Raw genomic sequence first — 25,271 nt, 5'->3', positions numbered from 1 at the left:
ATAAGCACCATTTTTCGGTTCAATAATGGGTACAATTCACACAAAACACATTTGTTATTCTTTTATGTATGTTATTGCAGGACAGCGATGCTACAAACCTGATGATTTTACAAAATATGAAGCATTTTACAGTTTATAAAGTAATTTAAATGATCTCTACCTGAATTATGTATTGTAGTAAAATATAAAATACATGCAAATGCAGTAAAATGAGTCACCAAGACCAACGAACTCTAACTTTTCACACTTAATTTACATTTTGCTGATAATTTAGAGTCTGTATATAGTTTTTAGTCATACTGGATTATTTTCAGGGTGAGTATTAGTACTTTTCATTGAGTAAATGATCTCAAGACTTCCTCCACTACAGTTTTTTTTGTCCTCTAATTTTGGAACTGCCTGTTGAAAAAATGGTTGAGATTAATTGCGTCTTTTCATTCTTGAAGATACTACGGCTAAAATCATGCTAAATCACTAATAATAATATAATAATGTTGTCATGAATTATAGGATTAAACACCATTTTTATCCTAATGTTTCTGCTCCCTAAAACCTATCATGTTAGATTTGTTGAAAGAATGAATTTCAGTTATTCTGATTACTAAATTATTGTTTAATGAACATCATTACAAAACTCAGTGGTAGAAATATTAATATACTTTACATTTTTACATTTAATTACATTCCACTGCATGAAATATTTTAGGTGCAAAAGCATAGAAAATTGAAATGGTGAGTGCAGGTTTGGGCTCTTTATCATGAAGTAATTGGTTTATTAATAGTGAAGCATCAGTGTTGTAGTTACTGTGGTTTCTACTGAAGGTGGCGCTAGATTGAACAAATTTATATCCAGTCTGATACAAAGAGATGCCAGATAATGCTGAGAAAACAAATATAATGCACAAATTTTCATTTTGTGAACTTTTTCCTGTAATGTTTGACTTTGAGTGACAAATTGAATCTTCAAAAATTGATGTTGGGGAAAAAGGCTTTTTTTTTTTTTTTTTTTTTTAAATTTCATGCAACATTAGAACTGAAGATCAAAACTAAAATATAAAGGTTTAGATTTTGTAGAGGCAAATTTAAAAAGGACCTGAAACCATAAATAACATTACTGTGGTTTATTTTCTTTGCACCTTAGGTAATATATAGCACTGTAATTAAACTTGATTGACCTGGATTTATTAGATCAAAGGTGTTAAACATGTGGCCCGGGGGCCAAATGCGGCCCACCAAAGGGTCCAGTCTGGCCCTTGGGATGAATTTGTGAAATGCAAAAATAAGATATTAACAATCCTTTTAGTTCAGGTTCCAAAATTCAAAATTCAGTAAAATATAATCATAATAACATGAAAATAATGACAACTACAAATTTTTCTGTTTGTAAATGTACATATTTTCATGTCTTTCCACTAAAAAAAGTATAATTTTGCAAAAAAATGTGATTAACCTGAACAAATAGGAACAACCTGAAATGTCCTAAGAGAAGTATGTACAATTTTAACAAGATGTTTTATGTATTTGTAGATCCACTGTGATCTGTAAGTTATAATGTACATGTATAAATGATAAACTGAGGCAGAATATTGTTAAAATTGCACTTATCTTTTCAGTTTGTTCATGCTATTCACATCTTTTGAAAGGATAGTTTGTAGATGTAAACTTTTTCACAATGTAAATTTACATTTTTTGCTCTAAAACGTAGAGAAAAGTTTGGAGTTGACATTATTTATATATTATTATGTTATTATTTTACTGGTTCGGCCCACTGCAGATCAGATTTTGCCAAATGTGGCCCCTGAACTATAATGAGTTTGACACCCCTGCATTAGATTACACTGGGTTACAAAAAAATGTTTTTTGCAAGTTGTCTAGGTTTTTTCAACTGAATTAGGACCATTTTGCACCGCTAAATCCAAAAATGACATCTGTTTTTCTCAATCAGGTCAGGTTTTCTTGCTAAGTTGATTTTGAAAAATTTGATCTTCTCACAAAATATAATAATTAATACCAAAATAAGATTGGTAAGCACACTTTATGAAACTTGTGACTTGATTCTTGTTAGGTACAATGGTGTATTCACCGCAGATGTAGCAGAATATGTCAGGCTTATTTTTGCAAGATCTTCTAGTCGAAGCCATTTCATTCACCTGTAATATTAAAAAAAAACATTAATCATAAATTGGCAAAAGTAAAATCTTCAGAACTCGTTTATTGCAAGAAATATAAAAGAATTTTGTATCATATGATGTGAAAATGCCCATAAATGTAAGCAAAAATGTTAAAAAGCCAATATGTAGCATAGTTCAGAAAGTTGACCTGATTGAGCAAAATAATGTGATTTTTGGATTCAGCACACCAAAATGATCCTAAATCAGCTCAAAAAAATTAAAAAATAAATTTGTTGTTGACCAGTGTTATAGTTCACTGTTTTACATATTACTGCCACCAGGGGGCAGCCACCACAAGTGAACTGATATATTAGTGACCCCTACTGGTGAACAAAGGAACAGCAGAGGGGAACGCACCCACCTGGACTTCATTCATTGATTACCTGTTCCAACATGGCCGCGCCCGCAGGTGAAAACGTGGTGTTCTGATAAATCCTAATTAAGGTAAAAATTAATTGCAGTGTCATATATTACCTAAGATAAAACGATAAGAAAAAAAACACCAATATTGTCCAGGGTTTCAGGTCAAGTTTAAAATTTGTTGTTTTTCTCCCAGAAAAATGTGCAAGGTCTTAAAAGGAAATGTGTGTAATTCAAGTGAACAACAGTGAATTGTTTGCTGAAGTGGAGATGGCGAACCAAAAAAGAAGAAAAGTCCAACATAAAGTTCATGTAAGTACATAAACAGCTTTATTATTACCATATTTATTATTCATTACTTAACGTTACTCGCAGTTTTGTGTTGTGTTGATAGTTTTCCCCACATTAGCCGCCTGCATTGCTAAGCTAATGCTGGCGTTTTTATATGAAGTTAAACAAATACATCAAATAAAACATAAATAAATAGTTTCGTCTGAAAGCGGACATTTGCAGCCTTTTCATTTGTGCCTTTATAGCAGAAAAAATCGTGGAAAAATTGGTTTGTAGTCTGATTTAAAGTGTTTAATTTAGTGCTACATTATTATTATTATTATACCTTAATTGGAAACGGCACAGTAACATTTTATTGGTTTTGTTTTCTACTTATTTGAGAATTTAGTTAAAAGAGAAATATGTGGAAAAGCTATCATAGAAGACAGAAACAAGTCTATTGTGTGCTAATTAGCCAAGGTCAAATGAGAGGCCTCTAGCATAAAATGGATTCCAACACAATGTATGAGCATGCTAGCTACATGTTTGACCTTCAGTTTAATGTAAAAAAAAAAAAAAAAAAAAAGGTAATTTAAGCTGAAAGTGGGGTTTTAAAGCCTATGTATTCGTGCGTTAAGTCCATAAAATGTTTTATACGGTGTATTTTTTTTATTTCTGTAATTTAACCCTTTCATGCATAGTGGTCACTGCAGTGGACAGCAGTTCAAAGCTGTTCTTTTGTATATTTATGGATTTTGTTGTTTTAGTTCCATATCAGCCAATACAGTGGATACACTTATGCATCATCCCATACACTGTAATTCATACCGTTACTGTAAATTTGCTCTTCTAGATAAACCTGATCTGTAATAACATGTTTGAGTGTAAAAAAACATTGCTATTTGTTTTTGGACGGCAATTAACTGTTTTTTTTTTTTTTTTTTTTTTTTTTTTAACAAAAAGTTTTTTGTTTTGGTTTTTTTTGCATAGTATCTCCATGCAGGTATGTTAAAATGTGAGAAAACATCAGGTAAGCAGCATTAAACATGTTTTTATTTCATAATTTTTATGCAGTATATCAGTAAATACATGTTTCTTTGCTTCTTTAGCTGAGTGGACATTTTTGTAACTCCATGAAAAATAGGTTTATTTTTTATTTATTTTTTAAAAAAATTTTCATGCCTTAAGAGGAATAAAAACACTGGAAAAAATATCTTGATTAAGGTTCGAATAATTCATGCATGAAAGGGTTAACTGCATTGTTTGAATTTCGCTAGCATTAGCTAACTAGCTGTAGTTATTAAATGATTTCTCAGAGGGTGATCATAAATGTTAGCAACTCAGTGTTGGGTTTAACGTTTTTGTATTCGAGTTATTTGTAACTTTATTCTTTCTCCAACGGGAATGTTGTTTCATTAATGGACTTTGCAGAGCTGTCTCCTTGACTCTATAAACTTTAATGGTCTGATCATCCGTTGGGATTTCCATAACTAGCAGTGTGGTCCTACAGTGGTGTGTAGTTGGACATACACACACACACACACGCACGCACGCGCATCCGTACATATATTCATACATGCACGTGCACACAGACACACCGGAGGCTGCAGGCTGCACCCCGCGTGCACGGAGCTTTCTGCAGCTGCAACGGCTGCCACACATGCAAACCGCGCACTGACGTCGGCTGATCGATACCCGCTATCGGCAAATAATCCATAGCCGCATGGTGACGTCACGCCGTTGATCGGTGAGAGTGGCTGGGCGGGTTGGTGGGTGGGTGGCTGGGTTGCCGCGCGGACACCAGGGGTGGATGCGTGCACCGAAACCCCACATTGGATAAAAAAATAATCATAATAATAATATTAAAAGAGGAAAAAAGCGACATTGCACGAGGAGCGTGTGGACGTGAACGGGATTGTTTGCTGTTTGTTTGTCGCCTCGGCGCGTGCAGAATGTAGTAGGTGTCACGGCCGCTGCAGGAGGAGGAGGATGGATGCGTAACAGGACGGATCAGCCAGCTGTGGCCTGTTCAACAGCAACATCTGGCCGGTGAGTCTGTGACAGCCGCAGCCGCCGGTCCGCGCACGGACGGACGGACGGCGGTGTGTGGACCGGGGGACAGGGAACGGAGACCCAGGCAGGGGGCAAAGAGTGGGGGGGGGGGGGGGGGGGGGGGGGGGGACTGAGGGATGGAGGCAGCCGCCCCCCCCCCCCCCCTCTTCTGGTGCTGAGTCGGTGTGACCTCGTCCTTGGCTGCTGGACGGTTGGTTTGAGTGATTGATGTGATTGATATGCACGTTTTGATTGACAGGCTGTCCCTCACATAAGGAGGAGCTGGACGTGACATGCTGCTAAATACATGCACACCTGCAAAACCTGCAAGTTAGTGCATATGTGCAGAAATATGCAACTGTGGTGTGTGTGTGTGTGTGTGTGTGCATCAGCAAGGGGTTAAATCCTCAGAAGGCTTAATACTAGAGGAGATTAACCCATAAAGACCTAGTACTGTTTTTTGTTGTGACTTACAAATGATTTTTTCTCTATAACCATTACCAAGTGATTTATGACCATATATTATACTAATTTTTTGCATTTAATTTTTTTCAGTGACAATCATGTCTTTTCCTGTTTTTAATTCACTGATCATGTAGATGTTCATCAAAGCCCAGAGTGAATTCAACGGTTTTTATATCAAAATCGAGAAAATTGAAGAAAACACGACATTTTCAGCCACATATACCATTAATTCTACATAACAACAAGCATCTAGATCCACATGGGTTTTATTGCAGAAGATGATGGTGTTTCCATGTGCAGTACAGAGACTATGGATGCATCCGAAAAAGACGTGAGGCTGTTGCAAAGCTGAGAAATTGCCTTTTCTCTGAATTATTTCACTGTATTGAAAGGATTAGGGGTTCAGAAGTTGTTGAACATTTTAGATCAGCAGATGCTTTGGCTCTTTGAGGGTTAAAATAGACGAAAGGGAAGCACTAATATTCTTGTTTCCTATAGAAACTGAAGCCACAGTATGAGTTGCCATAGTGCTATCGTAGACATACAGTGACAGTAGCTGTAAGGTCATGTAAATGATACATGAATACACTTCATGCCTCTGCAGGGATATTACAGAGATTTTAGACGCAGGGTTTAAAAAATAGCAAACACTTTAACCCTCAAAGACCCAAAAGCATCTGCTGATGTCAATTGTTTAACTACTTTTCAACCACTAATCATGTCAATACAGTGAAATAATTGAGGCAAAATGCAATTTCTCAGCTTTGCAACAGCCTCATATGTCTTTTTTTGGATCCATTCATAGCCTCTGTATTAAACATGAAAGCATAATTGAAACATTGTTTCACCAAATACAACCCATTTACTTTGATAAATGACTTGTTTTTATGTAGAATTGACATCTATTACTCCAAATGTCATGTTTTTGTCAATAATAGCCTGAATTGGCTCAAAGCTTTCATGAACATCCACATGATCAGTGAATTAAATGTAGGAAAATACCTGATTTACACTGAAAAATGCAGAGGATAATATGATATGTGGTGAAAAATCGTTTGGTTATGGTTAAATGTAGAGCATAATTAATTTGGAAGTCATGACAAAAAGCATTTCTGGGTCTTTATTATGGGTTTTTATGGGGTAATGTCAAAGTGGACCCCTACTGGGCTGTTTGAGTAGGTAAAACCAGTCCAGTTCCTGTAAACCCTCTCTCTGATCCACATCCTGACCGGCTTGTCGTCCTCCTGCAGGATCAGAGAGGGCGCCTCAGCCAACCAACCAACCAGTCGGAGGAGATGGAGGAGGGGGATGCAGAAGGGGAGGGGCCAATGGCGGTCAGGGAGGGGTCGAGCAGTCGCGGCCTCCCGCCACCACCGGACACTGGTGGCAGCGGCAACACAACCACTGCCACCACCACCAATAACCTCCTGGCTTCTGTCAAAGAGCAGGTAGGAGGCAGAAGATGCTGCAGTCACACCCTTCCATATATTTATATATGTGTGTGTTTTCTCACTCATTGATACTCACTTGGTTGCATTCAAGCTGATAAGTGGTTTTAAAGGGGATATAATCACAATATAACACTGTAGTGATGCTTAGAAATGCAGAATGAGTCTTTAACTGAAGGTTTTACACCTCTAGTGTTATTATTCATCTTCATTTGACACTTCCGTTCTCCAAATTGACTGTCACGACTTCATCCATGAAAAGAGAAAAGAAGAAAACAGCATGTATTTTCAGCCAATAGGTGTCTCACAATCCTAACAGACAATATCAAGTGTCTTTGTTTTTATCTTTTGCTGTAAAAATCCCTAAATATAGAGATTGTGTGACAGAAGCTAACCATGAAGACCCAAACATCCACCACCAACCAAAAGCATCTACTGATCTAAAATGTTTAATACATATGGATCCACTAATCCTATCAACACATGTAAATAATTGACTTAAAATGAAATTTATCATCTAGAAAAATACCTGATTTTTCACTGAAATATGTAAAATGCAGAGTATAATAGAATAAATGGTGATTAATTACTTGGGAAAGACAAAAAAATCACTTTGAAGTTGTGACAGAAATAGTTGTGGGTTTTTAATGGTTAAGTGCAATTTTTTTTCACGCAGGTTTTAAGTAATAAGGCACTTAATAAGATGTCTCACAGTTTAATGTGTATTGTATTTAAGTACACATTAATAGGGTAGATATCCTTTACAAAAACAAAGAAAATGTGCATTTATTTAAAAAAATCTGAAACTTATATTCATAACTAAACCAAAGATAATACCTCATCGTTTAAAATTTGAAATACAAATTAGAGTCCTGTACTGTCAATAACAACTGTTTTCCAACGGATTCCAAAACCCATATATAATCATACGTATCATTGTCAGAATCTTCCAAATACACAGCCTTATATATCGGTTTGTGTTCTTTGGATGCATTGTCTTGTCTTAGTTTTACCCAATGTTCACTTCCAGATCACCTCGATCTAGAACTGTCCGGTGATCTGATTGCCACAAGCACTCGTCTAATTTTAGAGGGTGAGATGAATGGAAGTCTGTGATTCACCCAAATTTACTGAGCAAAATCCTGAGGATTATCTCCACATGAGACTGTAGTGTAATGGTGGCTCATGCTGAGCCTCCTGAATTTGTACCCGGAATTCTATTAAAACTCTCATTAATAATTTCCATAAATCTCTGTCTTACAAATGGAAAAAAAGTGAAATACAAGTTATTCCTAGAGTGAAATTAAAGAGTCCCAGTTTTCGCATACACTATTTGGACGAAATTATGTGGACACGTTGAATTCAGGTGTTTCTTTTCTAACAGGGGTCTGGGATACAAAACAATAGTGAGTCTTTCTAAAATATTTTTCATGATCTGACTGTAAATAATTTTCTACCACAACTAACCATTTACTTTCTTCACATCTCACTTAGGAAGGAAAATCTACCATAAACTTTAAGGAAATATTGATGTTTATAAACTATATGGATAAAAATGTTGGGACACATCATGTCTGCAGCTGTAAGATGTCCTGTTCATGCTGATTTGAGATAGAAATATCAATAAACCTTAGTTAAATGGGAGATTTTTTTGTCCGAAGTGAGATGTGAAGAAGGTAGATGGTTAGTTGTGGTAGAAAATTCTTATTTACAGTCAGAGCACAAAAAATATTTTAGAAATTTAGAGGTTGAACACTTAAAATCATAGCCATGGATTAAAACAAAATCAATGTTGAGAGAAATTAAGTAAAAACCATCTCTGAGGCATTTTGGAAGCAAGGCATGCAAACAATTTTAATAAAATTAACCAGTGCAATGATATTAATTCCAATATAAAACTATATTATAACATTTGTCATTATTGTTTTGTATCCCAGACCCTTGTTAGAAAAGAAACACCTGAATTCAACGTGTCCCAATACTTTTGTCCACATAGTGTAGGTGATTCAGGTGAGTTGGAAGGTTATGGATGTTCATGTTTACAAAAGATAAAAAAAACCCAAAAAAACAAAACACATGCAACCTACAGACGACGGGTAATCTTTGCCTCTTGTAAACAGACCTTTATACAAACTGACAGCGGTGTTATACCGGTGTGATTCTGTACCTGTTTCTGTTTCTCTTTGCTTGTTTTTCACACATTTCTGTAACAGCTGCCGTCGTCTTTCCCCCCAATAAGTCAACTACAGCATTTCACTTTATTTGTCCTGTCCTCATTGAGGTGACGATAGCTTTGATGTGTGTCTCTGATGTCAAAGTGAATTAAAGTCTCCAGGAAACGGTGGATATTTAGCATTTGACTGTGCACACATGCAGCTTCTATGTCTGTCTGCCTCCACTGTTCTTTTTATTCTTTTCCTGTCCTGTCATGGTGGGAGTCTGTCTGTTCATCTGCTCTTAATTATGCCTGGATGGTGGCCATGTTCTCCACTCAGTCCCAGGGTACCTGCTTCGACTTAGGCACATTTCTATTTAAAGGCTTATGATGTCCAAGGAAAGGGAATCAGCTCATCTCTCTGCTTTTTCTTTCTTCTTTTTAATCTGCGACTTCTTTGGAGCTCGCAGACAAAATGTGAGCTGCAGATTGCTTTAAGTCTGGGCTGTTAAGGAAAAGACTGTTTCAGTTGCCTTGATGTTGCCTTTAGTTTTCACTGAACGCAGCAGGAGGAGATTTGCAGCTCCTCGAAACCCTCCTCAGAACCCTGTGATAAATGCAGGTTTTATTTGACTCCAGAGTGTTTGTTACTGCAGCTTCGTTCGTGGGTCGATGTGCAGGAGTTGCATGTGTTGGATGTACTAGAAGCCGAGGTTGCGTTAATTGATGCACAGGATTAGATATTCCAGTCAACTGTGCCATAATCCATAGTTAGTATTCACATAAGAGCTTATCTCAGAATCATACACTGCACTAATTAATGGGAAGGAGCACTTGAATATTAATACGTGTCACTGCACAAATCTGAACCAGAAAATGCATTTATTCTATGCACGTGTGATAATACTAGAATAGAATAGAATAGAATAGAATAGAATAGAATAGCTCTTTATTGTCGCTGTTACAGGAACAATGGAAATCCTTTTCGCGGCTCTGTTTCTGTTTAGCAGCAAAGACTTAAAGTGTAAAAAGACTATAAAAATATCACACAAAATACTGAGAAATAGTGACATTATACTGTACATTAACGACAAGATAAAATTTTAGATGCACAAATACTACCAAAATACTACTAAAATATACAAAGAGCTAACTCTATACTACAGATTAGAAATATGTACAACATATAAGGACTAGCATGTTGTCTTGTGGGGATCCCCGGGTTCTAGATGTGGTAGTTTTTTTGCGGTTGTGTATTCATGCATACCGCACCGCATTTGTCCAGCAGTCACCGCAAAAGCATTCTGGCCATAGCAACATGATTTTAAGGCTATTGTATTCCAAAATTACTAATATCTCCCAAAATATTGATACTATCAACTTGTCGTTTTCGCTAGTCTGTTCCTTGACCTGAAATACATAAGTATGCCAAACTGCAGCAGTAAGCTCTTTCCAGATTTTGTGTGAATTTCCAGACACACACACACATGCACACAGAGGCCACTTAGCTTTTATAATATAGATACGCATGAGTAATAAAGGATATTTGTTTATTTATAATTAAAAACAAGGCGCATGGGTTGCGATTATTGCTACTGTCTGTCATCAGTATTTCTAAGTAATTGATATCAGTTTCTGGATTATGAATATATGAAATTTAAGCTTTTTGTTTTAGTAGTAATCAAATGTAGGGCAATTTTCCTTTCCCTCATATGCATGTTTTACTCATCAGCTAATGCCACAGAGCTAACAGCAGATGATGCTAGAGTTTGAAACAGCGTTCAAAGTGTTCAAAAAGGTTGAAAACATCACATGGATTCATATAAGTGAATTTATGTTCTAAGTAAAATGTTAAAATCACTGCTAACACTATTTTAGCATAACTATGACTTACTTTATTTTTCTTATAATATGTAATTATAATTTTGATTTAGTAATTATCATCCTAAATGTCAATTTTTGAGTTCTTTACATTTAAAGGCTGTTTTTTGGTCCTTAGTGAAAATTGAATATGTGGTATTAAAATGTTGTGTATGATCTAATTATAGAGAGGAGCATTCAACACGGTCATCACAGTAAAATGTTTAACCCATAAAGGCCCAGTGCTACTTCTGTGGCAATAACAAAAATGAGTAAATAAGTGTTTTATCACTATTTATTATACTATTTTCCTCTGTGTTTTGCATTTTTTAAAGCAAAAATCTGGTATTTTCCTATATTCAATTCATTGATCATGTGGATGTTCAGTGAAGCTCAGATTAAAGTTGAGGGTTGTTATGTCAGAAATGGAGAAAAGTGAAGAAAAAGTGACTTTTTCAGCAAATATATCATTAACTGAACATAAACCCAGTGTCTCCATCCACTGTCACTGATCCAACTCCATGGGTTTTACTGATGAATCAATGTTGTAGAAGATGATGGTGTTTACACGTACACTATGGAGCCTCTGAACATCCAAATGGGTCATATCTGATAACAATGAAAAGATGACAAACTGTATTTTACACCAATTATTTACATGTATTGATAAGAGTAATGGATCAGAAGTTATTAAACATTTTATATTGGTAGATGATTTTGGTTGCCAGTGGTGGTTTGGGTCTTTATGGGTTAACATCAAAGCATGCAGGATGGAAATTAGGTAAAATGACAAAACACTGAAACAGTTGTAGCTGACAGTTGGAATGGAATGAACCCAGAGTACAGAAACATGCAAGATAAGAGATAGAGAAACCTTTATTGTGATTGCACCCCAATACTATATATACAGTACAACGAAATTGGATCACTGACCCATACGGTGCAAAAGAGAAAGAACGCAACGGTAACAAATACACCCAGCAATAACAAAAACCAAACAGAATATACACATAATAGTATCTAAGAAATGTGCAAAAATATGCATATGTGCAAAAATAATAAATATAGTGCGTAAAAAGTATTGCTGGTGGCCCGTTGTCAAAAGAACATAAGCTAGTCATGTCTATTTTGTCCCAATAATTATCACTGTTGCAATATGAAACTGTATAAAAACCCTGACAGTGTTATTGCCCAGGTGTAAATTTATGTAAAATCTTAGCTCATCATTAAACACTGCAGTAACTAATTGCAATAGATGCTTTAATATTAATGTGTTTGACCCAACAGTGACTAGTGCAAAGTGTAAATCTCTTCACATTCCATTGGATTGCCCTAAATATCAGCCATCTACAGTCAGTGTGGAGGAGTCTGACAAAACAAACACATTTTCTCATAACATTCTGTCTCCAGTGTCCACAGCAGCCTGTCCAGACCATAATTTGCCGTTCCAGTGCCTGAAGAGACTTGCGTTGTAGTTTTCCTCCGGTTGACCTCGAGCACAGGTGAAGGTAGTGTTGTTATTGCCTGCAGAACTCATTACCAGGCGTTGTTGTAGGCATATTGCTTCAGGTACCGCTGAGACAATAAAATATGACCCAGTGAGGCTGCTTCGAGTAATAGATGCATGACCCTGACAAGTTATTACAAAGCAAAAGTCTGCACACAGTCCACGGCACTGTGAGGGAGGACGTGGCCTAGCTGACCAGCATGATGTGAAACTTGGTGTTGATGCTTCAGAAAAGTCTGTGTTTGATTGGTTACTGTAGTGTGATGTCACATGCAGTTTCAGCGCAATCCATTCTAGTGTCCATAGATAGATAGTAGGTACATAGGAATTATTATGCAGAGGTCTCTCAGACTACAAGCATAAAGGTTAAAGGTGTCATATTTTGCTAAACCCACTTTTATTAGTCTTTGGTTCATTTATTTGTGTATTTGGACCCTAATAGTTCATAAAGTTTGAATTTGAACACTCCAGGTGCTGCAAAGCTATTTTTATATTCATTCTAGCAAAAATCAAGTGGATTTCTACAACTTGTTTCAATTCCTGCTTAATTTGTTACGTTTTATAACTAGTTACATCATGACATTTGCACATATAAGGTCAAGACTTCCGATGAACATTTTTCCGAATGTCAGCAGCAGTGGTTGTAGTCCATACTGAAAATATGTCCAAACTTTGAGTCGATTACCTAAAATGTTCAGTTGTTGGTTGTATTAATGAACACAAGTGGCTGAACGGGACAGAAAGCACGGTCAAGAACCTGGAGGGGGCGGGGCGTGAAGTGGCTCATTTGCATTTAAAGGGCCAGTGCTCAAAACAATGAAAATTCAACTCTACAGAGCAGTGATTAGTGCCAGTCTGCTGCATTGCATTGTGGGTACTGGACATTTTACTAACTGTGTTCTATTTTATGTGCAGGGGTTCAAGGGGGTTTTGTGTTGATGTTTATTTAGGTTAATGTTTCTGTTTTACAACATTTATTGCCCTTTTTAAGTTTATTTTTTTATTAATGGGACACCATTAGTCAAACCTGTAGGCAGAACAATGCTGAACCTGATTGTTGCTATAAAGCTATATTTGTAATGCAAGTAGGAGGACTTTGCTCTTTCAAAGGTAAAGCTTGTCTGAGGGAGATTGAAACCCATAGAGCAAACTTATGCCCTTCACAGCCCCCACTTTGGGAACCCCTGCAATTCTTCAGTGTTTTAATATTAGCGTAGAGTGCAAACTGATGAAGAAAATAACACTGTAGAGAAATAAATATTCAAACTTCATAGTTATTTTTAAACTAAATTTGGAGTAAAAATAGCTCTATAAAGTGTAATCATATTACTCTTAACAGTGTGAGAACACCACACACAAATATTTTTATACATTTCATTGTTAATTTTGACTTTGAATTGAGTAGAATTAACTCTAAAAATCTGACACTGGCCATAGAGTAAATTTTACTCTAATTTTGAGTGGGACCTAATGTTATCTGAAACAAAGGTGAATTCAGCTCTTTAAGAGTTAAACTGACACTCTGTTTCCTTTAAAAATTGTAACTAGCATGAACAACGATTTTAGTCCACTTGGAGCCAGATTTTGGATTCTTTTCTAAAGTCTTCATCTTTTTGATTTCTTGCATCAGAGGTTGTAAAATGAAACATGGATAAATATGGCAGCAGGAAATGGATGATTAACAGCAAACTCAGTATGTGGTAAAAAATAGCCTTCAAGTTACACTTTGATTATGTAGCTTGTTTCCTACTGTTGAACATTCTGGGACCAGAGAATATAATCAAGTTGCTGCTGAAGCGCCAAATCTACCGCCTGCAGTTCCTCCACAGAAATGTCAAATGAGACGTGCTAAATGGAGCATGTCACTTATTGCCTTCCATTGTGTTCAGGCCGCAACACTCCTCCATTTTGCCTTCATTTAGCCCATTAAAAACGGGAGCGCGACAGATAGACATAAGCCGGGAAACACCGGTGCTGAGGAAGCAGCAACATGGAAACCTAAATCCAACGGTGTCGCTGCACAGTTTAATTTTGTCACTCCTCGAGCAAACATTGTGAGATTGATTCAATGTTGAGACAACAGCCCGTGCAAAAGTTGCTCCACAGTGAAAACCGAGACGCCCGAAGCTATTGTTTTATGCAGCCATGACAGAAATATAAACCAGAGATCAGATGTGAGCAGTTCACAGAGCTGTCACAATACGCTCTTTTATCATACCATCAGTGGTGGAAATGACAACGTGGAGACGCTTTCTTTGAGCGTTAAATAATTGTTTTTCATTTTCCAACTCAGACGCTGCAGTGCTTTTTTCCCTGTGCAGCTATCTGTTATCTGTGATGACTTGGTGATTCCCTCAACCTGATGTGGAGCAGCCTGAACACTGTTAATTAAAGATGACGCTTTCCAGTCTGGGAAATTCCTCGGTATTCTGTAAAGCAACAGTAAATCAATTGGACGTGGAAATAATCAGCAGATGATATGATGATGATTCAGATGTGAAGGGACTAAAATTGATTCAGTACAATACGTGTCATCACAACCTGCCGTTATACAACACTTACAGCCATCAAGCAGGTTTTTACTTGTTTGAAAATTCACTTAAATCTAATAAATAAAACCTGAAATGGAACGAAGGTCAGCAATAAAGTGCAGCGTTAGAACAAACTGTTTTTTCACGCCATGAAGTGTTGTTTGGACAGCGCTGCACTGCAATATGTGTAGTAACACACACCATTCTCAGACAGACTGCTGCATAATTGTGAAAAAAAAAAAATCCAATTAACAAAGGGAGGAAGGAAGGTTTTTTCCTTTTATTAAATCTCCCTAAAAATCCTACATCATATGCGGAAGATGAATGAATGAGCAGTAAATTAGAGACTACAGGTGTTTTTGTCTTTTTATTTAATCTTTTGCATCGTTTTTGTCTTGTTAGAGCTTATATTATTTATTATTTTATTTATTATTTTGTCATTTGTCTAAAATTTTGAAGTAAGAAAGAAAATAGAACAAAAAAAAAATCCATAAAAACAAGAAGTCAGTTACATGTACACCCATCAGTGGTCATTAATTACACAAAAAGTAACGAAATACAATAAATTTAACATAAATGTACATATGAATCCACTCATAAACACAGTTTGAGAAGGGACAGAAAGAAGCAAAGGCTTATGTAGTCCTGTCCCCTCCTTACTTTCAGTGTCAGATTCCTAACCAATTATATTTCCTTCATCAGCTATTTATCACATTAAATTAGAGAACAAGGAATAACTAGTCATAGCATTTTTATATTGGTTGTATCACCATTGCGCAACCATTCTGCCAGAAATAAACGGAAACAAATAGAGACTAAACTACGCAGGGCATAATAACAAACATGCCAAAATATGAAAGTAGTCTGATTACTCAATGCATTTGTAAGAGTTGATTATATTGCTTTTCATGTTGTTTTCGTCGTACGCCTATATCATCTTTTAAGACATTGTTTTGACAAGTTTAGTTTTAATTTGTTGCATCTCTACACCTTTTAGTATTTTTGTCATGTTTTCATGTTATTTTATGTTGCTTGCTTGCTTCTTTTTCAAGTTTTTATCTCAAACAATTCTTGCATTGTTTGCCTCTTGTTGCATCTTTGACATCATTTTCTCAGTGTTATGTCTCTTAGAAATATTGTTTTCATCTTGTCTTGGTGTTTTTTTTATGTTACTTCATTTCGTTTTTCTTTTTCTCTTGTTTCATGTCTTATGCTGCTTTTGTGTTTTATTTGGTCTCCACGTGTTTCGCATCTTATATTACATAGTGTTTTCCAGTTTTTTCATGTTGTTATTCCACCTAAATAGTAATTCATGTTTTTGTCTTTTACCATTTAAATATTTTTTCTTACTTTTTCATAGTTTCACATCATATTACATCTCTTAAATAGTTTTTGTCATTTGTATGATGTGATGTCTTTTACACAGTTTTTATATCGTTTTTGTCTTGTTAGGGTATTGCTTTATGATGATTTTTCTTGGCATGTCTTCACCAGTTCTAGGCTATATGTTGTTTTGCCTTGAGCCGTCATGTTATTTTCATCTTCTTACATCCTTTGCATTATATTGATGTCTTGTTGCATCTATTTTGTATTTTTGTATATTTTTATTTTGTCTTTTTTACGTCTTCATGCTGTTTTTACCATCAGTTTTGTCTCGTTTTATATATATATATATATATATATATATATATATATATATATATATTTATTTTTTTTTTTAAATTTATTTATTTATTTTTATGAGTGATATAAGTGATCGAATCTGAGTTATTTTCCATCATTTACATTTAAATGGTCTCGAGAAGGTGAGTAGTAATGCACAGTAAAAATAATTAAGACTTTGATGCAATGGAAGGAGTAGAAAGTACAGATATTTTTGAATATTTGGCATGTTTATATCTCTGATGTTTATCCTGGCTGGAAGAACATCTGTAAATTATTGATGGTCTTTTTTAACTGATATTTATTTGGAAACTTCGTTGTGGCGCGGGGCAGCTCCCAAGTGTAAAATCAGGGTCCCACTGCATGAATGTGACGCATGGCGCTGCTGAAAAAGAACATGCACACTCAGCAAAATCCTCCCCAGGATACAGAGGGTGGGGTGGCGATGGTGGAGGGGCTCGATAAAACAACAACAACTGGGCCGCGTCAGCTCTCTCCTCCCGGCTTGAATTGATTTGGACGATAAGAGCCAGAAACACCACAGCACGCCGTCAAAGCAAATTTACCGAACGGCCGATCTCGCCGCAGATGATTGACAGCGGCGCCACATGACTGCTTGCTCTGCAAAAGTTCCGCCTCACGATCTGACTCCGCAGCGCCGTCGATCCGCTTATGTCACTGGCTCATATCCGACGCTCCAGAATGACATAAACTGCTCACATGTTTCACATCATGCCCTGATTTCGACCTGTCAAATATGCGGAAACAGAGGCCTATAGTGGCGTGGAGCTGCCGTCGTAGGCTGCTGTGTTGACATCATGGGCGCCCGGGGTCTGTAAGCAGAGTTGCTGTGGTGGAAGAAGAAGCTGATGTCTTTTGATTCCCACTGTGGAACTCAAAGAGCAAACCCACCCTTGGATCCACTTTGCTCTTTTACATCTCCCAGAGTTATTTACCCAGTTTACCTCCACCTGCCTCATTTACTTTGCAACTTTCACTGTCTCCCAGAATGCCTTTTGACAGCTCTCCAGAGAAAATGAGCGCAAACTTGTGGCTTTCCATCAAAGGTGGGCGTTTGGGCGAACAAAGAGACGGAGAGTGTTTGAATCCATCTATAGGTTAACTGAGTAGGAGGAGGAGAGCGAGAGGAATGGCAAACAACGCTGGATGCAAAGCATTCTGGTCTGTTCAGCTGAGGTGAAAGTAGACACATAAAAATACAGATACGTGTGGAAAGTGGAAGTACCGAGTTAACTTAATTACAGCTGTGAAAGTACAGGATCTGACATTTTCCGTGACGGACCTGGGCTCTTTGTTTCCAGTCTGAATCATTTTTAACGCAACACAACAGAATTTATCAGCCCATAGCAGAAGCTTCATTTATTTAAACCAAGTTATGATCAAAAAACAGCAAAGATATGATAAAATTCTTAATCAGCGCTTCATAATGGGATCTTTGTTTTTGCTCTTCTTTGTCTCATTCAGTGAGTTTTATCAGTAGAAACAATCCTTGTCCTGTTGGATCTGCTTAGTGTTAGCTTAGCACTGCAAAGTTTGTCTTATTGGTCTGTTGTTTTATTAAGTTATTCATGACATATGCTGGTCTGAGCTTGTTTTAGACGTTTGCCCATTTAAATGTTTGTCTGGATTGTGTTCTGTTTTCTGACAGTTGGCTTAGTTGAGTTTTTAGCTGATGTTCTTCTGGTTACATGGATGCATAGACTGTGTATATTGCTACAAATTGTCACGTAGCATTACGATGGCAACATAGACAAAACTGTGGCTGCCTCAGATATCGGGGCCAATATAAGGTAAAGATAGTTAAACCATTCTAACGTCATATCCAACCAAAATAGCGACTGAAAACAATGAAATTTAACTTCAGCTTTTACATTTTCTGTCCGTAGCAGAACTCATTATGAACTTTATTACGCCTTGTTTCCCCTGTGATTAATGGTCTTTCCACACTAATGCAGATATTTTTATTTTATTAATATTTTTCTCTACATTTGGGCCTCTCATCCACATGTAAACAGTGTGTTGGGTTGCAAAAATAGATCTTTCAAAACTCCAGTTTGTGTGCGTCTGTGTGGAGAGATTGTTAAACGATGGCGTCACACCCCATTTTGTTCATGTCTGTTACTGTTTTGTGTAATGAAGCTGCACCTGAAACATCAATTCCAGGTGTATTACCGGCAGTAGATTGAGGTCAGCACCAGTACCCTGTAGATTGGTGTTATGGACAAATCTATATCATGTAAAGAATACACTTCCACAACCAACGTCTGAGGAAACATAAGTTAATAACTGAATTTGTTGTTTCTGCTTCACTTTCATGTCAGATTAAAGCCTCTTTGTCTGGGTGTCCACAGGTTGGACGACGACTATGGTTTGTCTTATCATTGGGACCAGTTTGTAGTTGGTTTTGGGTTTTTACAGAGATATTTTTATATTATGAAGGTCATGTGAGCAGAAATTAAAAAAAAAAAAAAATGAAATGGAAAAAGAGGAATATACCTGTTCAGAAAAATATCCATGTTAAGACCATGCACAATGTTTGCATGTTTCTATCTTTAAGGCCAGGTGTGGATTTTTACTGTTTGTACCTTTTTAAGTCTGTAGACTAGAGCTGTAGCTATTGATTATGTTTGTAATCGATTCATCTATCGATTATTGTCTTTGATTTGATTAAACCATTACTTGCATAGGTTAAAAAAAAAAAAATAGTAAATATGTGAAGAAGACATGTTTGAAAATGAAAACTTGTTCTTTATTCATGTTTGTACCTTGTAAGTCTTTAGATTAGAGTTGTAACTATTGATTATTTTTGTAATCGATTTGTGTATCAATTATTATTGTTTTATTTGATTACATGATTACTTGAATAGGTGAAAAAAAAAGTAAAAATGTGAAAAAGATTATTCATTAGCAGCTGAAACAATAACCACAAAAAGTGTAAAAGTAAAAGGATATATAAAAAATATCTGTATAGAAATAACAATATGAAAGTACATATAAAATATCTGTATATATAAACAACAACTAAGTCAAATGCCATCTACAAACAATATGTTCACCACAGTTAACACATTTGTATCTAACTTTCTAAGAACTGAAGATAGAACTAAAAGACAACTTAAAATATAAAGCCAAATATTTTCAATGTTTATATGAAAGCTGAAAAGTTTAAAGGACTAAGTGATAGTTCCAATGAAGAAAAGTGAACACATAGACATGTTTGGCCTTTTTGTCCTTGTCTATGTTATGTTGTTTGTGCTGATCCTGGCGTCATGTGTGTCACAATAAGCGTCTATGTGAAACGACAACAGTGGAACCAATATTTAGCGGCTGCGAAATTAAGGAAAACTGCAATTTTTTTTAAAGGATTTGAGTCAATTAATTGTTTCAGCTCTGACTTTTCTATCAAGTTTTTTTTATTAGACTGTTTCTTGGATTTTAGAATGATTTTTCCAGGGTGTTTTAGGTCTTCATGGCTTAAACTCATGTATAATACACAGCTCCCTCAACTGCAGTGTTTCTCAAACTGTGGGGCGGGCCCTTAGGGGGGGCGCGAAGGCTTGCCGGGGGGGCATGGGATCACTTCAGGGTGTTTTTTTTTTTTTTTTTTTTTTTTTTTTTCCAGGTTACAACATGTAGCAGGTGGAACTAATGTTTTAGCGTTGGAGCACCCTGAACTCATTTTAGGGACGTACAAGAAACAAATCCACTGCCATGGTGAACTGTCACTAGACTAGACAAAGAGTTTAGGTTTGGACAACAGACAAGGACTGGACTGGAAAAGACACATGTGCAAAGTTTGTGTTTTTGTACAGTTTGTACAGTTTGCACTTTAATGTTCTGAGATGTGAGATGCAAAGTAAACGGGCTCATTGACCCACTGATATTGTTAAAATGTTTGTCTTTGTTACCAAAATTTGTTTGTTGTTCTAAAAAAAGGAACTGTATTGTCATAGTTGTAGATAATTGTGCATTTCCTTTTTTTATTTGGAAAAATATTGTCTCAGGGAGCAGTCTGGTTGAGTTTATTTATATTGTTCACACAAAAATCTACGTTACTTTTAATTTGCGCAACAAATAATTGAAGGAAAAGCTAAAAGTATTGTTACAGTATTGATGTTTCTTTCAATAGAACTTATAATTGCACCACTGTTACAATGTTGTTGGGGTTGAGGGGGGACTAGAGATTTTTCGTCCTCCAAAGGGGGGCCTGACAGAAAAATATTGAGAACCACTGCTCTACTGTGTGGATAGAAAGAGGAAAGTAGATGTTAAAAGAACAAAGTGTCATTGTTGGGCGTCTAGTTGACACTGTGTTACAGTCTTGTGCTTCATCCTGTCAGAGCGCTGCTGCTGCCTCTGCTTGCTTACACTCCTGCTTCTCCTTACATCACGTCACAGTAGTTGCAGAGACAGGACAGGAACACACAGCCCTCCTTGTCTCAGCCTCGCTAACTTACTGCACGCCTCGGGGGGGAAAACAGAATGGCGGCGGTGGCCCACGTCACCTCGTGATGTCTGCAAACATGCCTATCCCTGCCAGGCGCCGCCTCGTACCAGCTGGGGGCAACCAGACCATTCTCCACGGCTTATTGTAGCCCGTCACAAACTGTTTTTCTTTGGTTTATTCAGTGACACCGAGCGCGGACCTCTGCATCTTCTTTCGTCTTGCAGGATACGAGCTGTGTCTAATCATAGCCCAGCAGTTGGGTTTATCCACACTGCATCTGTGATATCCGTGAAATGTTCGGCCTAGTTCTGCTGCTGCGACGCACTGCTGCTTTCTTCACAACTCGCCATCTTAAGAGGAGGACTCGCCCTTAAAGACATTGTTAGGGAGCTTCACACTTACAGGTTCAGCTATCTCCCATTTTCAGCGGCATCAGCTGTGTGATATTTGTTTTCCTACAGATTTTGGATAATGAACACATGGTGAAATCACAGATAGTACAGAAACTCCAAGATGTAACTGTATAATTACTTCTTTTCGAGTTTCTTTATGACCTTTGCTACTTTGTGGGTGGCAGAGTGGTGTAGTGGTTAACACTGCCACTTCACAGCAAGCAGGCCCTGAGTTCCATTCCAACACCAGGAGCCTCTCTGTGTGGAGTTTGCATGTTCTCCCCGTGTTTATGTGGGTTCTCTCCGGGTACTCCAGCTTCCTCCCACCATCCAGAGGCATGCAGTAATAGGTTAATTGGTAAATCTATATTGCCCATAGGTGTGAATATGAAAGTGATGGGTTGTTGTGAAAATGAGAATCAGTTCTCAACTAACTTACCAGGTTAAATCAAGGTTAAATAAAAAAGAAAAAAACTACCATTTTAGTATTCATTTTTCTAACTCTTTACTTTTGCTCCCTACAGTATAGTACAAATATCTGTACTTCATAGTCTGTGTTTTCAAAACAGGCTCATTACTTTATGCCATGTATACAAGCAGCTGGTGTCTGGAAATTGGATATTTTCTTATGTGAATTTGCTTTTCATCCACATGGAAACTACAGTGTAGGGTGATTGTTTCTGAGAATTCCAGCCAAAATGGAGATTTTGGAAAACATTTAGGTCTTGAACGCCCTAAAAAAATTGTTAACCCTACCCTTACTCCATAATGGGCTTTATGCACAGCTCCACTACTTCATGAACTTAAAGACAGCTCCTTTATTTCCTGTCTTACGTTATTGGACACACTGATTAATCCAGGTGTGCCTGACCGCAGTAGTCACAAGGTGAAGTAGCAGGCACACCTGGATTAATTAGTGTGTCCAGTAATGAAAGACAGGAGATAAAGGAGCTGCTTTAAGTTCAGGAAGTAGTGGGGCTGTGCGTAGAGCCCATAGCACGCCATTGTGTATTTATGCGGGTTTGTGTAGATAAAAACTTTTCCTCTGAAAATTCTTGTTTGCACAATATTATTGAAAACAGCTACATGTATGCATGGACTTCGGTAACTGGGGTACTATTCACCTGATTATTTCCAAATTGGACACATGTTCTTTAACCAGGAGAGGTGCAGTGCACAGTGTGATGGCTGAATTTCAGTTTTTTTTTTTATTTCAATTTAGACATTTGTCCAACCCATTTCTTGGACATTATTCACCCAATTCTTTTCAAATTTGACTCATGTTCTTTTTCTCAATTTTTGGATTTTCTTCAAAGTTTTTCAAAAATTGAAAGTTAAGACTCAAAATTAACCCCTGGGTAGGCAGGGATGTGCGGCCGGGCGGCAGTATTATTAAGCTTCAGTTACATTTTCACTTAAGTCATCAACTTCAGCACAAGAATAAACTAAAGGTTGCTGTATTACTTTAATACACACACACTTGCTTCCCAGTGATGGGGTCTATAAAACTACGAGGGCAGAACATATCAGGTGATAAGATAATGAACAAATATAGTACTTTTAAGTTAGTAGTATTTTCAATGACATTTGTTAGTTAGTCACATCTGTAAAAGGCTAAGTACAAAGGCTGAAGCCAAAAGCAAGACCACAGAGTACAAGTAAACTTGAGTGTTTTTATTAAACACTTTAACAAGTGAAAAAAATACAACTGAGAGAATATTAATTCTGTGAAGCCACTGAGTCCGGGGATAGACGTCTGGGCTGCGGGTGGAAATGGCTGACGACCAGCAAGGCCGAGCCGGGAAAACCCCAACGGAATCCCCACTAGGGACAGAGGGAGGTCAAAAAACAAGCCAGGTCATACACAGGGGACCAAACAATAAAGCAACAGTACATGGGGGACAGGCAGAACTCACGGTCAGTAATCCAGGCGGATGGTCGAAGCACAGGTAACCGGTAGAGGCTGAGACATTAAAGGGAGAAGGCAGAGACAGAGTCGGGAACACGAACCAGGTCATTGACGAGCAGGCAGGATAGGAACAGGCAGATTCGGTGGTCGAGGGACGAAAACGGGTCGAAAACAGGCAGACAAACGAACAGGATCCAAAAACGCTGGTGAGTGAGCACAACAAGTTGTAGAACACAAACTGGCAACTGGACAGGGGAAGACACAGGGTTTAAATACACAAGAGGGCGGGAAGACAATTGGACACAGGTGGAACACATCAGGGTGGAGCCAGGTAATCAGGGAAAAGGTGAACACGATCAGGGAGAGGAAGTAAAGACACCAGACAAGACACATGAGGGAAACTTAACAAAATAAAACAGGAAATGACAGACAAAACAGAAAAGACAGACAAATCCAGACACAGTCTGGGAGCGGACATGACAACATCAACAAATAACAGTAATTGGATCTCTTTTTTTTTTTTTTAGTACATCACAGCAGTTTTTTTTATATACCTTTATGCTGTTATTGTTTTTATTTCTACAGATGTTTTTTTTTATATATCCTTTTTACTTTTATTCTTTTTGTGGTGGTTTCAGCTGGCGAGCAGCAGTTATCACACACTCCATGTTATCATCAAGTCTGTCTGCCTTATTTCCTCTTCCTGTGTGATATTTTCGGTCTTTGTTTCTCACCGTTTCGCCGCTGATTTAATAAAAGGACAAATCAGTATGACTCAACGTAAAGACACCTTAAAGCTGCGTCTACGCCCGAGGCGCTTGTATGAGCATAAAGATCCTGAATTTCGTCTGTATGTTTAAAAAAAAAAAATTCTGATGTGGCTTTCCTAAAGCTTCTACTAAATTTAGTCTTTTTTTTCTGCAGTCACACAATTAATTCAACATTTTGCAGGAGTTTAGAGCCCCAACAGCCCCAGAGCCATATCAGCCTCATAAGCAGACAAACATCTCCCCAATTAACTCTGAATAATTACTGCAGGAAAACCAACACTAATGCTGCTAAATTAGCACCGTGTACCCAATTTTCAATGGAGAACATTATATTTTCATCCACTCACCTATTTATATATGAATGTGCCATCCTTTTACAGGTATCAGATCAGTTTTAATGTGGTTTTACCGCCAAATGAAGACCAGTTAATTTACAAATCTGCATGTCACTGCACACTTTGAACTTCGTAGCTCTTGTTTCTGAGCTATAATCAAATATCCAACATAATGAGACCAACTACTAACTAAATCTGCGTACGCCATCTGACTGAAGAGACTGTCGAGGCTTCGTGCATCACATGGCCAGCGCTGACCCAAATACAAAAGAGCTTTTATCAGGAGACGTAAACAGACGAAAAGCACGGATTTAAATGACCGTTCTGATGTGGAAGAATTATGATTCGATCGACTCTTGGTGATCTGGGCGATGACAAGGTCACCAAACAAAAATTCCAATTTATGTAGTATTTATATGTCAGTTGAAAGATGACGGGGGTGGGTGATCAGGCCAAAAGATCACATGACATGTTTTGTCTCGGCTTGGAAATAAAGTATCCAATAACATAGACTCAAAATAGCTGACGTGCATTATTATTTTTCCGACTATGTTATTAAAATTAATTGGACGTGTTGGATAATCAAGATGAAGGCTGCTCTTTGTCAAACTCCACCTCAGCCTCATAATAAACACTACTCCACCCCCATCTTGATTAAAACTCAGATCCTTCCCTTGGATACTTAATATGTTTCAGCTACAACAAGTTCTGTAACTGTAACCGATGCAGTGAGTGGCTCATCCTTTCTTCTATTAAAGCGTGGGACTTTTTTTTGGCCAGGCTCTATATTTACACTTGATTACATAAAATATCTCTGTTTTGGCAAAATATCTCAGTAAACCCAGGTCAGATGCTTCTGGATAGCCAGACCCCTCTCTTCACTCTCGGTCTTTTTAGTTTTTATTGCTGTGGCTGC

The 25,271-nt window shown here is 37.2% G+C and overlaps 1 protein-coding gene across 2 annotated transcripts in view; it reads left to right on the top strand.

The window, feature by feature from the left end:
- Window positions 1-4,402: 4,402 nt before the first annotated feature.
- The window catches only part of LOC115431197 (plakophilin-4-like), a 106,984-nt gene continuing 86,115 nt past the window's right edge, over window positions 4,403-25,271 (top strand). For both annotated transcript variants that reach the window (XM_030151438.1, XM_030151431.1), the window contains exons 1-2: window positions 4,403-4,850; window positions 6,569-6,766. In XM_030151438.1, coding sequence (XP_030007298.1) covers window positions 6,614-6,766 — 153 coding nt within the window. In that variant the 5' untranslated portion in view covers window positions 4,403-4,850; window positions 6,569-6,613. The remainder of the gene's footprint in view (window positions 4,851-6,568; window positions 6,767-25,271) is intronic.

Source organism: Sphaeramia orbicularis, chromosome 2 (genome assembly GCF_902148855.1).
Source record: "Sphaeramia orbicularis chromosome 2, fSphaOr1.1, whole genome shotgun sequence".
Lineage (NCBI taxonomy): Eukaryota > Metazoa > Chordata > Actinopteri > Kurtiformes > Apogonidae > Sphaeramia > Sphaeramia orbicularis.
Note: the sequence above shows the minus strand (reverse complement) of the source record. Positions and strands in the feature narration are given on the sequence as shown.